The 14,370-nt window shown below is 59.9% G+C and overlaps 1 protein-coding gene across 4 annotated transcripts in view; it reads right to left on the bottom strand.

The window, feature by feature from the left end:
• Positions 1-14,112, bottom strand: part of CELF5 (CUGBP Elav-like family member 5) — a 48,111-nt gene extending 33,999 nt beyond the window's left edge. For 2 of the 4 annotated variants that reach the window (XM_081791207.1, XM_078442449.2), the window contains exon 1: positions 13,738-14,111. In XM_081791207.1, coding sequence (XP_081647333.1) covers positions 13,738-13,996 — 259 coding nt within the window. In that variant the 5' untranslated portion in view covers positions 13,997-14,111. Of the gene's footprint in view, positions 1-13,737 lie in introns of all 4 variants that reach the window. The other 2 variants (XM_081791223.1, XM_081791206.1) reach the window with 2 other exon arrangements.
• Between the last annotated feature and the right edge of the window lie 258 nt (positions 14,113-14,370).

Genomic DNA, 14,370 nt, shown 5'->3' with positions numbered 1-14,370 from the left:
TGAACCCCGGAGGACTAACTCCAGTCTGTGCCTCCTCTGCCAATATTCTCCCTCTTATAAAGATAACAGTAGTAGTCATAACAGCTGATTCACAGAGCACTTCGACAGGGTGGCCATTCCTGGGAACTTGGCTCCAGGACCCCTCCTCTCTGCAGGAGCCCTACCAGGTGGGTATTATGCAGAGGATGCAGGAAGCAGCAGGTAAGGGTTGAGCTGGAATTTGAACCCGGGAGGGGGGGGCTGGAATATGACATCATGGGCCTCCCTGCCATCCACTGTGCTTGGAGGCTTTGATCCCCAGGGTGTGGAACCACAGGGGCACCCAATCCTGCCATCGTCCCTGAAAGTCGAAGCCTTTCATATTTTAAGACAAAGGTGGCCTTAAGAGCATCTACGAAAAGACAATCGTACTCCACCTACAATCTAGTGTAGACACCGACTGTTTGTATCCAGATAGACTGAATCAGTAGGGGGCTACTTAAAGATACAGGCCGCCCAAACGTGGGGCCCTGGGGTAACTCCACAGAGCCTTCAAGAACAGTGCCCAACTTACAGACGAAAAGTCGGAGGGTCACAGTGGCCCAGGTCACCCACAGGTAGCGACACAGCTAGGACTTGAGCCCATACCCGCATGACCCCCTTGCACAGGACTCTTTCCCCAGCCCACAAGGACACTCCTCTCTCCAGCCTTGGAAATGCCGTCTCTGAGGAAGGGAGCAAAGGTGGCTGTATGGTCCCTCCATTGCAACCCGTCTCTGCTCCTTCTGTGCTCTGGGGACAATGCCCTGACTGAGTGACGCTGACAGCTCCCAGGCTGGGAAGAGGCACATCGACGCACCCCCATGTGTGGTCAGCATAGAGGGAGGACTAGAGCACAGGACAGAAGTCAAGGGGGGGCAGAGCTGAGGGCAACATGGGGCAGGGCAACGACTGAGCCCGGGCCAGGCGGGGCAGAGAGGAAAGACGGATGGGACACTCCAGGCAGGGCTCGGACGCCCTGGCCGTCCCTGGGAGGGTGTCGTGGATTGTCTTGTCCCCCCGGAAAAGTCACATGTGCATTCCACACCCTGTGCGGGGGACCCAACTTGGAAAAAGGGACCGTGCAGATGTAATTAAGGATCTGGAGATGAGGTAATGAGGTGGGTCCCAGATCCACCTGGAGGTCTGGGGGGCATCAGGGGAAGGACCCCCCCCCCCGGACTGACTAAAAATCCCCCAAAAGGCCCAGCAAGGAAGTGCCACCAGCACACAGAGCCAAGTCCTGGGCCAGACCCCCCCCCCCACCCCTTAGCTGGAATCCTCACTCCTGCTGGCAGTTATTTTTATCGCGCGTTACAGATGCGTGAACCCAGGCTCAGAGAGGCTTAGTGCTTTCCTGAGGTCACACAGCAAATCAGAAACAAGCCCTTCAGCTGAACCCAGACTCAGGGTTTGCAGCTGGGGGGCAGGGGGAGGTGGGAAAGAGCTTTTGAGTTTCAGAAAATCCCAGAGTGCAGGAAAGAGGCCTTAAGGGGCCTAAAGAAAAATTTGTTTGCAAATGAAATAGAACAACAGAAATTGTTGTTGTTTTTTTCCTTCTTACTGTTCACGGTCGTCATTTACGTGGGTCAATCTGGGATTTCTGTCACTTGCGCGGAGCTGGCCAGGTCTGGGGACCGGCCATGGCCACCCGCCTGGCTGCACCCCGTCCCCCTCCCCTGCACCCCACGCTCGGCATGTCCCCTCCCCCAACCCTGCCCCGCACGCGGCGGCTCTACCGCTCTTCCCGAGCCTGTGCCGGGCGCTCACCGCCTATCCTGTCCGGAGTCATTCTCCCCACGGGACAGGGAGCTCCCTGCGGGTGGGAGCCAAGCGTGCAGGCCACAGACGTGTCCCCAGAGCCCAGCACTGCGCCCAGCGCGCTGTGTGCGCAGCAAGCACTTGGGGGCAGCTCACGGCCTCCAGGCTGGTCCAGTGCCCATCCACGTCCTCCTGGAGCTGCGGTCCCCTCCACCCGGGTCCCCCCTCGCTGCCGCCACCGTCTTCCCCCCCCCCCCCCCAACAAATCAGCCCTGCCCCAGGGGCCACAAGAGGGCGCCCGTGAGCATTCCTCTGCCCCCAGCCTTCAGGGGCTCCCACCTCCCTGGGGGTAAAAGCCTCAGTCCTCTCCGTGGCCCCCAAGCAGGACCTGCCCTCCCCTACTCCTCTCTCCCCCTCGTTCACTCTTTCCCAGCCACACATGCCTCCTCTGTTCCTCCAACACTCCAGGCCCAGTCCTGCCCCAGGACCTTTGCATGGGCTGCTCCAGAATGCGCTCTGCCAGATCTCTGCACGGTTCACTCCCTTCCTTCAAGTCTTGGCTCAGATGTCACCTCCTTAGTGAAGGCTCCTTAAGCACCCTGTTTAAAGTGACGGCCCTCAACCATCCGCTCACCCTGCTCTGTTTTTCCAGGGCCCTTACATGCCGCATACAGGTTTCCCTCGCCATCCAAAAGCACAGCGTTCCTGTGAAACTTTCCGTAACCCCAAATGGCATAAAGCAAAGAAGCAATTACGACTGGTTTATGTGGAAAACTTTTGAAGATTCCCAGACCCCCGAATTGGCCTCTCTTAGGCTCTTCTGATAGGTTAGGACACATCTTGCTAATGGAGGCACAGAATTAAACGAGGCAAGGCCCAGACGCTTGCAGACACAGTTCAGAGCTCCGGCTGCAGGCATGCCCGAGTGTGGTCCCGGGGAAGGCGCCCCGTGGGGCTGCCCTCGCTGCTGGGGGCTCGCACTGCCTCCGTAAGCCTTCCCCGAGTGCAAAGCCAGCGCTGGGTGCTGTTTTAGCGTTTTGCCTTTTTTCACAAAAGCAAAAATCTCCTTCAGATTTCTTTCGGTTACCAAAAAAGGTACTCATGTAGGCCTTTCATGAGAGCAGAGGGACTAGCATAATACGACTTTCCAGGAGCAGAGGTTACCTGTATTATATTTATTTCTGTCTCCCCGCCTCCCCCAGCCCACTGAAATGTCCTGTCCACAAGGACAGTCAGTTTTTCATGTTTTTTTTTTTTTCCCCAGGGTTCCCAGGACCTAAATAGTGCCAGGTACACAGTAGGCGCTCAATGAATACTTGTGGACTGAATGGATGTGTTTTCAAACTGACCTGCTCACATGGAGACAATCTCTCTGAGGGCAGCGACATTCGATCCCTTTTAATCCTTCCCCTTTCCTCCCCCACGCCCAGCACGGGGCCGATTCAATATTTCCTGAACACCTATTATGTGCCAGCTGTACCGTGGAAACAGATGCAGGAAAGACCCCCTTGTTCGTCTCTGATCGCCAACAAGGACCGCACCACAACAGGGCGAATCCCTTTGCTCCCAAGCCCCCTGCATGCCAGGCGGCCCACCTTCTTGGCCTTTAACCTTGGCTCTGGGATCTAGCGGCTAAAGAGGGGCTCAAACCCTGCCCGATGCCCCCCTCTGCTGTGTGATCTTGGGTCACTTAACCTCTCTGAGCCTCCACTGCGGATTACGGAAGACATCTCCTTGTGCTGTGGGGCCACCCTTCAGCCACCACCTGCCCCCCCCCCACACCTTCTCTCCTCCCCCCATCCTCTTAGCCCCAGACTGTCCCCACTTTGCTAAGAACAGTGGGGCGGACAGCCTCTCCCGTATTCATCGCCCCTCCCCTCACTTACAAACCCACTGGCTCCTGTGCACAGGGCATGACTTCATGCGCATGGCTCACACCCCTGGACCCCTCACCCCAGCGCGTCATCTCTGGGGTGACCTTCTGCCTCCCTGGCCGGGCTCCTTAGCCTCCACTGCTGAAACCTCCTCTGCCCCAGACTTACACATCGGGGCTTCTCAGGCCTCGTCTGGACACACCCTCAGTCTCCTGCCCCCAGCCGTCTTGACTCCTCCCACAGACTCTCACCATTGCTGCACCACGGATCCATCCAGAAACCACCCACCCATCCACCTGTCCATCTGCCTGTCCACCCATTCACCTGTCCATCTGTCTATCCCTCCACCTGTCCATCCCGTCATCTGTTTTCCATCCATTTATCTACCCGCCTGTCCAGCCACCTATCCACACATCAATTCACCCGTCCACCTGTCCATCCATCCATCCACCCACCCACCCACTCACTTGTCCATCCATCTGTTCACCCACCCACCTGCTGTGTCCCAGGCACTGTTCTAGGCCCTGGGGACACAGAGGTGGACACAAAAGGCAAAAAGCTTCTACCCTCATGCTGTATTCACTCTAAGGGGGGGGGGGAAGGGAAAAACAAATAGCATAAACACAAAACCTATGAGGAGTCTTCATTTTCACAGGAAAAAGAGGAAAGCAGGGAAGAGGGGCTTGGAGTGCTGGAGGGTGGCTGTGATTATAAGTCATTTCTGCAGGGAGGCGGCACTGAGAAGGTGAAGGTTGAAAGGCAGGAGGAAGGAGGCATGTGCGTATCTGGGGGAAGAGGAACATCCACCAAGTAGGTGACATCTGAGCCAAGACCTGAAGGAAGTGAGAGAGTGAACTCTGCAGAGATTTGCGGGCACAGCATTCCAGGTAGCAGAGACAGCTGATGCAAAGGCCCTGGGGAAGGACCGACCTGAGGAGCAGCCAGGAGGCCCGTGTGGCTGCAGCAGAGTGAGCGAGGGGGCGAGAGGGAGGAGGGGCGGCCAGGGCGGGGATGGGGCTGTGTCCCCAAATTGCGGTAGAATGTACATAACGTAAAATGTGCCACCTCAACCGTCTCTCGGTGCGCTGGCAGCAGGCACGCTCACGCTGTCGTGCAGCCGCCCCCACCACCCGTCTCCAGAACTTTCCATGTCCCCAGACCGAGACTCTGTCCCCATGAAGCACGGACTCCCCGCCCCCTGCCCCACCCCTGGCTCCCACCGCCTGCTCTCTGTCTCTGTGGACGGGACGCCTCTAGGAGTGGGGTCACGCGGGACGCGTCCTTCTGTGTCCGGCTCCTGTCACCGCGCACAGTGACCTCCAGGTCCGTCCACGCGGCGGCAGGCGGGAGGACGTCCTCCCTCCCTGAGGCTGGGTCACATTCCGGCGTGTGGATGGACCACACCGTGTGTACTGACTTATCCACCAGGGGACACTCGGGGCGTTCCCACTTTGGTGCTGCTGTGAACACGGGCGTGCAAACAGCTCTCGGAGACTTTCAATTCTTCGGATCTGTCCTCGGAAGTGGAACGGTCGGGTCACACGGCAACTCCGCGTGAAGGTCCCTGAGGAACCGCCAGACGTCTCCCTCAGCCCTGCCCCTTCCCCCTCCCCACCCCCCGGCCACGCTCGCTCGCGGCTCGGACTCCTGCGCGTCCTGTCCTGCCGATACTCTACTCGTCTTCTGTTTTGTTTTACAACAGCCACCAAGAGGCACCTCACTGCGCTTCCTGCGTGTGGTTCCTGCACCCTCAGCCCCAGGACGCCCTCTCTGCACCCCCCCCGCCCCCCCCGCCCCCCATCACCTCCGTCCGTCTGTCGGTCCAGGCCAGCGCAGACATCCTGCCCACCGCTCAGAGCACTGGACTCCCTAGGGACACGCGCCAGGTTTCGATCCTGAATGTAGCAGGACTCAGGAAATAGTGGAGAGAGGGGGCAAGATAGGTGGGTGAAGAAATGAGCCCCAGCCCCAGCCATCCGCCTCGGGTCGCTCTAGGTGATGCCAGGTCCCTTCTGGCACGCGACGAATTTGCCGTGTGTCCGGGGGGAGGTCTTCCCCCCTCTCTGAGCCTCTGTCTCTCACTGTGCATGGGGTTGCTCTAGGGCCCCCAGCCACGGCGGAGGGGGGGGGGCGTCATCTGCAGAGGGTCAGGGACAAGGAGTCTCTCCCCTAGCGCTGGCCACACCTCCAGGCAGTTTGCTGTCCTCAGGAGGCCCTCAGAGGGAGCGGGTGCAGCCATGATGGAAGGAAGCTGCATCCCACACTCTAGGACGCTCTGTGCCTTAGCTTCCCCATCGAGAAAACGGAGAACCCAGAGTCCATGGTCTGCAGATTCTGAGCTCCGTATGGGATGCCGTCCTTCCCCTGCCCACTGCCTTCCAGGGCTCTCACCCCACTCGGAGTAAAACCCACGATCCTCTCCAAGACGCATGAGACCCTGAGCGACCTACCCTGTGTCCTCCCTGCCCTCCCTCCTTCCTCTCTCCCCTTGCCCTCTGTGCTCCAGCCACACAGGCCTCCTCACTGTTCCTCTCACAGGTCAAACTCATTCCGACCTCAGGGCCTTTGCGTGTGCTGTTTCCTCTCCTGGAATGCCTTTCCCCTGGCTTCAGAATCACAGCTTTCTCATCTGTCATTCAGGTCACCTGCTCAGAGAGGCCATCTTTGGCCACCCAAGCTATCACCTTCCAACACACATCTTACTTTTATTTTCTTCACGGCAACTCAATCCAATCTAAATCTTACTTGTTTGTTACCCAATTTATCATCAGTTCCCCTCTCCCCTGGAAGGGTTTGTGTCCCTAGACCCCAGGTCAGCGCCTGGCACATAACAGAGATATGGAAAACGATTGCTATCTGACTACCTGACCATGTACTGAGGACACCTGCAACATGAAGGACATCACTCAGAGTACGTGCATTAATCACATTATGTAAGTGAACTCCAATTTCTGCAACTACTCTGGAAGACAGCTTTCAATATTCCTTCTCTTCTACAAAGGAGAAGCCAAGACTCAGAAAAGATGAGGTGGCTTGTTCAAGATCACAGAGAAGCAAAAAAAAAAAAAAAAAAAAAAAGCACAACCAGGAACAGAAACCAAGCCTGTGAGACCACAGACCTGATGGGTCATTCATTCCCTTTCATCACGTGTGGAGGAAGGTGGCAAATGCTGGGAACGTAGCCATCCACCCATCCATCCCTCCGTCTTTCATCCATCCATCTGTCCATCTGTCCATCCCTCCATCCACCCATCCATCCATCCCTTCCTCTCTCCATCCCTCCCTCCATCCCTCCATCCAACTATCCATCCATCCATGCATCCCTCCATCCACCCATCCATCCATCCCTCCCTCTCTCCATCCCTCCCTCCCTCCATCCATCCATCCCTCCATCCATCTATCTATTCATCCCTCCCTCCCTCTATCCATCCGCTCATCCATCCACTCATCCATCCATCCATCCATCCATCCATCCATCCACCCCTCCCTCCCTCCCTCCATCCACTTATCCATCTGCCCATCCATCCATCCACCCATCCATCCATCCACCCACCCATCCATCCATCCACCCATCTATCCATCCCTCCCTCCCTCCATCTATCCATTCACTCATCCATCCATCCATCCACCCATCCACCCATCCATCCCTCCATCCACCCATCCATCCCTCCATCCATCCACCCATCCACTCACCCATCCACCCATCCATCCATCCCTCCATCCACCCATCCTTCCATCTATTCATCCCTCCCTCCCTCCATCCATCTATCCCTCCATCCACCCACCCATCCATCCCTCCATCCCTCCCTCCCTCCATCCATCCATCCCTCCATCCACCCATCCATCCATCCATCCATCCCTCCCTCCATCCATCCATCCACCCCTCCATCCATCCATCTATCCATCCATCCATCCATCCATCCATCCATCCCTCCATCCACCCATCCATCCCTCCATCCATTCCTCCCTCCCTCCACCCATCCATCCATCCATCCATCCATCCTTGCATCCATCTACTCACTTATCCATCTATCTGTCCATAGTGTAACCAGCCCACCCTCCCACATCCAACCATTCCCCATCCCCACCCCCAACCTCTCATTCCCTCGTGCCCTCATCCCTCCACATGTTCCACTTCCAAATGACAAACAAGACACAGTCCCTGCCCCCACAGAGCTTACATATCAGTGAAATCCCCATGACCCCAGGCCAACAGGACTATTGCCAGGTCAGTGTCTTCCCAACCCAGCAGCCCCTTCCTCTGGCACTGGTCGCCTTCAGTCCAAGGACAGCCAGTCTCCCTTGATGGCTCTCACCCTGACTCTTCACCTCCACAATCACATCTCTTTCTCTGCCTCCTCTACTCCTCTTCCAAAGTGGGTCAAGACTCAGTCTGGGAGGTGGAACGCCTAGCTATATTGCTGTGTGACTTGGGGCTGAGTGCTACGCCTCTCTGAGCCCCAACTCATCATGTGATCCATGTGAGGGAGGGGAACTTGGTCCTTTGAGAACATAGGTCTGCTTCTTTGCATTTCTAGTTTCCCCACAGTGTGGGCTCACCCCAAGGGGAAGCTTCCTCTTTTTCCATCCTTCTGAGTAAGAAGCAGGCATATCCTGAATGAGGCTGGGAGGCTGGAAAGGGGCTGGTAATGGCAGGTGAACAGACATGAAGTGCCCTTTCCACCCAAGTCTGAATTCCTCCCCTGCTCTAAATTCTTCCATGGCTCCCCAGTGCCCTCAGTCTGGGATCACAGGCCCTCCGGGGTTCAGCCCATGCTGACCCTCTGGCTTCACCTCCCAGGTCCCACCTAATTCCTTTCCTCCTCCAGGTGTGCCCTCCACACCTCCAGGCCTCTGTAAACCCTGCTCCCTCTGCCCACATGCATGAGGACGTCTGCCTAGCTGACTCACAGCCATGCCCATCCCAGGGCCAGGAACACAGTCCTTGTTTCGGCGAATAAACAAATGAAGCACTTCCTTCACCCGGCAGGCTCCTATTCTCCTTTCAAAGCCTCTGTTCTACAGCCCCTCGTCCACGCCGCCGGAGTTCCCAGGCAGAGCCCCAGATTCCTGTCCGGTTCCCTCAACCCTGCCTCCCTCCCTCCGACCCAGCCCTGACCACTCACTCTGAGTGCGAGTGCCTAGCTCTGCCTTGCCATCAGAGACCTTCGCATTTCTCGTGCCCAGTAGTGGCCCCAAAAGGCTTTCAGGAAGCGTTGGCCGAACGAACGAATGGGCGAGTAGGCATGGCCCTGCCTAATGGCCAGGCTCTCACCTGCCAATGTCAAGGGTGAAAGAGAGAGACAGGAGCCTGTGTCAGACACCCCAAGTGCCAGAGCCTCTCAGAAGAGCCCCCCGGGTAAGTCCCACAACAGAAGGGGACGCTGGGGCTCCCAAGACCCTTTGTTCCTTTCTCACCAGGGCAAACCCCCCACCCCCCTCGCCAGAAGTTTCCAGAGGTAGCACTGCTCTGGGCCTTTGCACATGCTTTTCTCTGTGCCAGGAACACCTGTCCCCACCAACGGATCCTTCTCACCCTGTAGGCGTCAGCCCAGTCCCACGATAAGCCCAGCTCCTCCTGACCAAGCATGTACTCTGTGCCCGGCTCGCGGTCCTCCCCTTCCCCACTGCTCTGAGCGTGAAAGCCCCGCTGTCTCCCGACCCTGTAGGCGAGAGCACGGTCTGCCAGTAAGACTAGAGAAACCAGATCATCTCAATGCCAAGCTCAGAACTGCTCTTTTATACTGACCACCTCCTCCAGGAAGCCCTCCTGGTCTCCACACCTGCAGGGGCTCCTCTGGGCTGTGTTCCCACCATCGCAGCCTGAACATCAATGCCTTTAACCTCCTCCTTCCTCACTGAGTCCCTCCTACCAGACTGGGCTTTGAAGGCAGGTCAGGTCTGGGCAGGGGAGGGTAATCTGTGTTGCCCAACATCATATCCTGGGTCTGGAACGGCGCCTGGCACACAGCAAGTGCTCAATGAATGTTGGTTATATGGGGAGATGCACTCGTGTCTTGTTCAACCCATCGTGAATCCACAGGGATGCCTGGTTGCACGGATTCCCATCTCCCCATGAACGCTGCACACAGTAGGTGCTTGGTCAACGCTCTCTGCCCGAAGGAGGGCAGACACGATGTCACAGTACGGCCTGTAAGGCCCCTGTTAAATCGGGGAAGAACGGGCAGCTGGGGAAACTGAGGCACGGGGAGGGGCACGCCCAGCTCAGAGTCAGGCGGCCGGCCCTGGCGGCCGGCCCCCAGCACCCCCCACGCGCGGTGCTCACAACTCCTCCCTCGGTGCCCCCGCCAGGCAGCCCTCCGTCTCCCTGGGGCTGGCGCGTCACCCTCGGAATCTCACGCCTCAGAGCTCAGCCTCCCCTCCTGCCGCGGAGTGAGCAGCTGGGGCTCCCATGGAAACCACAGGCCTCCACCCGGCCCCCCCACCTGCACCGGCCCCCCTCACAACCTCCGCTTTAAGACAAATATTGTCATTAACATGCAAATGCATATGTGATTACCATAAATGGGGGGCCTCTCGGCGGTGGCTGCCGAGCCCTATCGTGGGAGCCTGCCCCGGGCGGGGTGGGCACCGACGCTCCTTCGGCCCCCATCGGGAGAGAGAGGGACAGCCCGGCCACGCCAGGCACCCCCGTGGGCCCCCTCTGCCGGGGCTGTCCCCTGGCCGGAGCCAGGTGGGGGGACATGGGGACACCGGCTGGTGGGAGCCCCCCAGTTCGGCCCGAGCTCCTGGCTGGGCTCCCTTTCTGGTCTGAGTGAGGAAGCGGCCTTGCAGCCTCCCTGCTCCCCCTTCTCCGTGGCTCTCCCTGACTCCCCCTCCCTGCCTCTCCCTGGGTGTGTGTGGTGGTGGGGGGGGGGCTCCACTTGCCTCGGTTTCTCTCTCTGTCTGTGTGTCTGTCTCCTTTCCTGCTCTTGCTGTGTCTCTCGTGGTCTCTCCTTGTGTCTCTAAATCATTTCTCTGTCTGTCTCCATCCCTTATCTTAAAAACAAAACAAGCCAGCGCCCAAAGGCCTGCCCTCTTGCTGAGGACCCTGTCTTTCCCATCCTGCCCCCTACCCCGACACTCAGGTCCCAGAGCCCCCCCCTCCCCCGGCACGGCTGGACCTCCCACCTGTCACTTGGTGTCACGGGGACCCCACAGGCCATCAGGCATCGGGGTGCCTCATGCCACAGCCCCTTCCTCCCCAACACCATCTTTGAGGGGGGGCCGACTCTTGTCTGGGGGGGGACCTGTCACCCCTCCATCACACAGATGTACTTTTGTATTCCCTGGGTTGGAGGGGACACAGGTGGGAGACAGTGAGGGCCCAGGCTCTGGTGGGTGTTTGGGAGCCAGTACTGACCCCTCCCGGCCTCAGTTTCCCTTCCATGTGAAATGCGCTGATGCTCGCAAGCCCACCCCAGTGGCCATCCCTTCGGTGGGGGACTGAACAGGCCCCAGGTATGACAGTTAAGGATGAGATGATGGTCAGGACAGGGATGATGATGACCCATGCTGCTGTCCCTTTTAGCACCCCCGGTGTCCGTCGTCATGGGATCCCCTAGCATTCGGGAGCCCAGAAGGCTCTGGGGCTGGGGGGGGGGAATCTCTCCCCCCACCCTCACCCCCGCCGGGGCCACACCCCCAGCCCTCGCTGCTCTCAGCCAGCGCCAACAGCAGGCATCCTGTACCCATTGGCTCCCCAGAAATGAAACCAGGGAAGTGTTGGCAGGAGGCGCCTGAACACCCCCTGTACTTCCCATTCATCACTCCGCCTCCCTTTGGCTGAGACCCAGAGAGGGGCAGCCACTGGCCAAAGGTCACACAGCGGAGCCATCATCCTAGCTGCTGGCCCTTGAGACCCCCTCACCTCCAGCTCCCTCCCACAGGTGAGGCCCAGCCAGGCCCAGCACAGGGGGTGTCAGGAGAGAGATCCGGTGTTGGAGGATGGGCGGGAGGAGACGTCCCCCTCCCCACCCCCTGCAGCCGGGGGCCCCTGGGAAGTGGAGGGTGGGAGCTGGGTGTCACGGACACCCGACTGCCTAATTGTCACCCTTCTGGGAAAGACCCCGAGACGCCCCTAAGCCTAACAATCCCCAGCCAGGAAAAAAAATAACCCGACATTCAAGAGGCCCTGCTTTGTGGACAGTGGGGGAAACTGAGGCTCCGGCCCAGGCGGAAACCCAGCCACAGTCCGTCCCTTCCCCTGGTGGGGGTGGGGGGGTGTCCAGGGGAGATTTAAAAATGAGCAAAGGGAGGAGGGCCACCCGGTGTGTGCACCCCCTGCACCCCATCAGCTTCCCTCACTCAGAGCCCACCAACAGCCTATCAGTCCAACATTTGGGGGGGCACGTGGACACCCCCTCCAGCCCCCATCAGAATCTTTCTAGAAATGGGCCCTTCGGCCGTACCGGGGGCGGGGGGCTTGTGCAAAGCGCCCTCCATGCAGCCATGGACCCCTTAGCTTGACTCATGGGCAAATGGGAGCCCTCTGCCCTCCTAGTTCACATAGAGGAATTCGATTTTCCAAGCTCCCCCCCCCTTTTTTTTTTTTTTTTTTTTTTTTTTGGTGATGGTTGGATTTGAAAAGAGGTGGGGGATGGGAGGGGTTTCTTTCCTCCCCCTAGGATACCAGCTGGAGGGTCTAGCTACAGTGACAGGCCCTGGGTCCATCCCACCAGACTCTCCCTATGGCCTGCCCGGGGCCATCATCCACCCATTCATTCATTCATTCACTCATTCATTCATCCATCCATCCATCCATCCATCCAACAAGCATGTATTCATGCTTCCCATGGCAGCCACAGAGAAGAAGGGGGACAACGGGGTCTGAAATAGGTCATGAGCCCCGCTCCATCCCCAAGGAGCCTCCAGGGTCCTGCCAGCGGTGTCCAGCACAAAGCCTTCACTGTCCCCACCCTCGGTCACCGACACCTGATGGGAGAGCCGTCAAAGCCACCGTCATTCAGACACTGGGCCCATGATCTGAGCCCAGGGCTGGGGCCACAGTCCCTGGGCGCCTCCTCCCGGCATCCCATCTGAGGGAGAATCAGGTGGGAGGGAGGTGGGCAGGCCTCCCCACCCCTCCTGCCTCCCCCACTGTGCTCCCGGGTCGCCCACGCCTCCCCGTCCACCTTAGGATCTGGGCTCTGCCAGATGGACGGTCCAGGCTCATCGTCTTTGGCCTCAGACCTCAACACATTGCTAACAGGCTAGGCCAGTTTTAACTTGAGCCAAAGGTGGAGGCAGGGAGGGGGAGGGCAGAGAAATGGAGGGGGGATGCTGATCCAAACAGAGAGGATGGGCGGCGGGGGTGGGGGGGAGGGCAAACCATAGCATTTTAACCACCCAGGGCTGGGGAGGCTGGCGCCCCCCGCCCCACTAGCCTGGCTCAGCTCCCTGATACCCCCACCCCGCTTTCTTTGTAGTTACCGATTAGCCCGGGGTCCTGGGCATCCGTGTCCCCTGCGGCTGGCCGGACCTGCCCCGCTGGCCTGGCTTTGTGAAAATGACCAAAGCAATGGAGTCCAGAGGTGCAAACTTCCCCGACGGGGCCTGGGGAGGCCGAATGAATGAGGGGGTGGGCAGGGAGGGGTGGCGAGGTCCGGGCAGCTCCTCCAGCAAAGGGGCAGGAAAGAGTGGGTGAGGGAGGGAGGAAGGGGTGGGGGTCCAGGGGGAACGGGAGGGAGAGGCAGAGAGAGAGAGAGAGAGAGAGAGAGAGAGAGAGAGAAGGATGCTGGGGGGGGGAGAGGATGGGAGGTAGAGGGAGATGGGAGAGGAGAGAAAAGGAAAGAGAGAGGGAGAGGGAGAGGGAGAGAGAGAGAGAGAGAGAGAGGATGCCGGAAGGTGGGGAGGGAGGGAGAGGGGGCGGAGGAGGGGAGGGGGCCAGCTCGAATCTGTCAGCTGCACCCCCAGAGGGGGGAGGAGGGGTAGGTGGAAAAGGGGGAGAGCAATGATGCCGTGGCGGCGGCGAGCGGAGGGAGGAGGTGAGGAGGGGAGGGCTGGGGGAGAGAAGATGCCGGAAGGTGGGGTGGGGAGGCCGAGGGAGGAGAGCGGAGGGCGGGGAGGGGGCCGGGGCGCCCACCTTTGTGCATGCCCGTGTAGGGGTCTTTGAGCACCGTGAGCTCGTAGATGCGGCCGAACTGCTCGAAGAGCGGCTTGAGGTCCTTCTCGTCCAGGTTGCGCGGGATCTGGCCCACGAAGAGCTTGATGGCGTCCAGGTCCTTCATGCCGTCGGGCTGCCCCCCGGGGGGCTCGGGCCCGCTGCTGCCCACGGGCGAGGGCCGCGTCTGCAGGAGCTGCTGCTGCTGCCGGCGCGCCTCGCTCTCCGTCAGGCGGGCCATGGCGGGCGCGGGCGGGCGGCGGGCGCGGGACCGAGCCGGCGGCGGCGGCGGCGGCGGCGGCGGCGGCGGCGGGCGGCGGGCGGCGGGCGGACTCGCAGCTGGAGCGACGGACGCCGCCTCCCGCCTCCCTCCCGCCCCGTCCCCGCGCCCTCCTCCCTCCTCCTCCGCGCGCCCGCTCGCTCCAGCATCAGGACCACAAAAGGGCGGCTCCGCAGCGGCCCCTGGCGGCCGGAGCGCGCGTCGACGCGGCGGCGCCTCCCGCGCCCCGTGCGGGCGGGGGGGGGGGACCGAGGCCGGGGTGGGGGGTGGGGGGTGGGGGGTGGGGGGGGCCCCCCCCGGCCGGCGCCCAGGGGCACCCGCGGCACCCACCGCCA

Source organism: Panthera onca, chromosome A2 (assembly GCF_046562875.1).
Source record: "Panthera onca isolate mPanOnc1 chromosome A2, mPanOnc1 haplotype 2, whole genome shotgun sequence".
In the NCBI taxonomy this organism is placed as follows: Eukaryota; Metazoa; Chordata; class Mammalia; order Carnivora; family Felidae; genus Panthera; species Panthera onca.
Note: the sequence above shows the minus strand (reverse complement) of the source record. Positions and strands in the feature narration are given on the sequence as shown.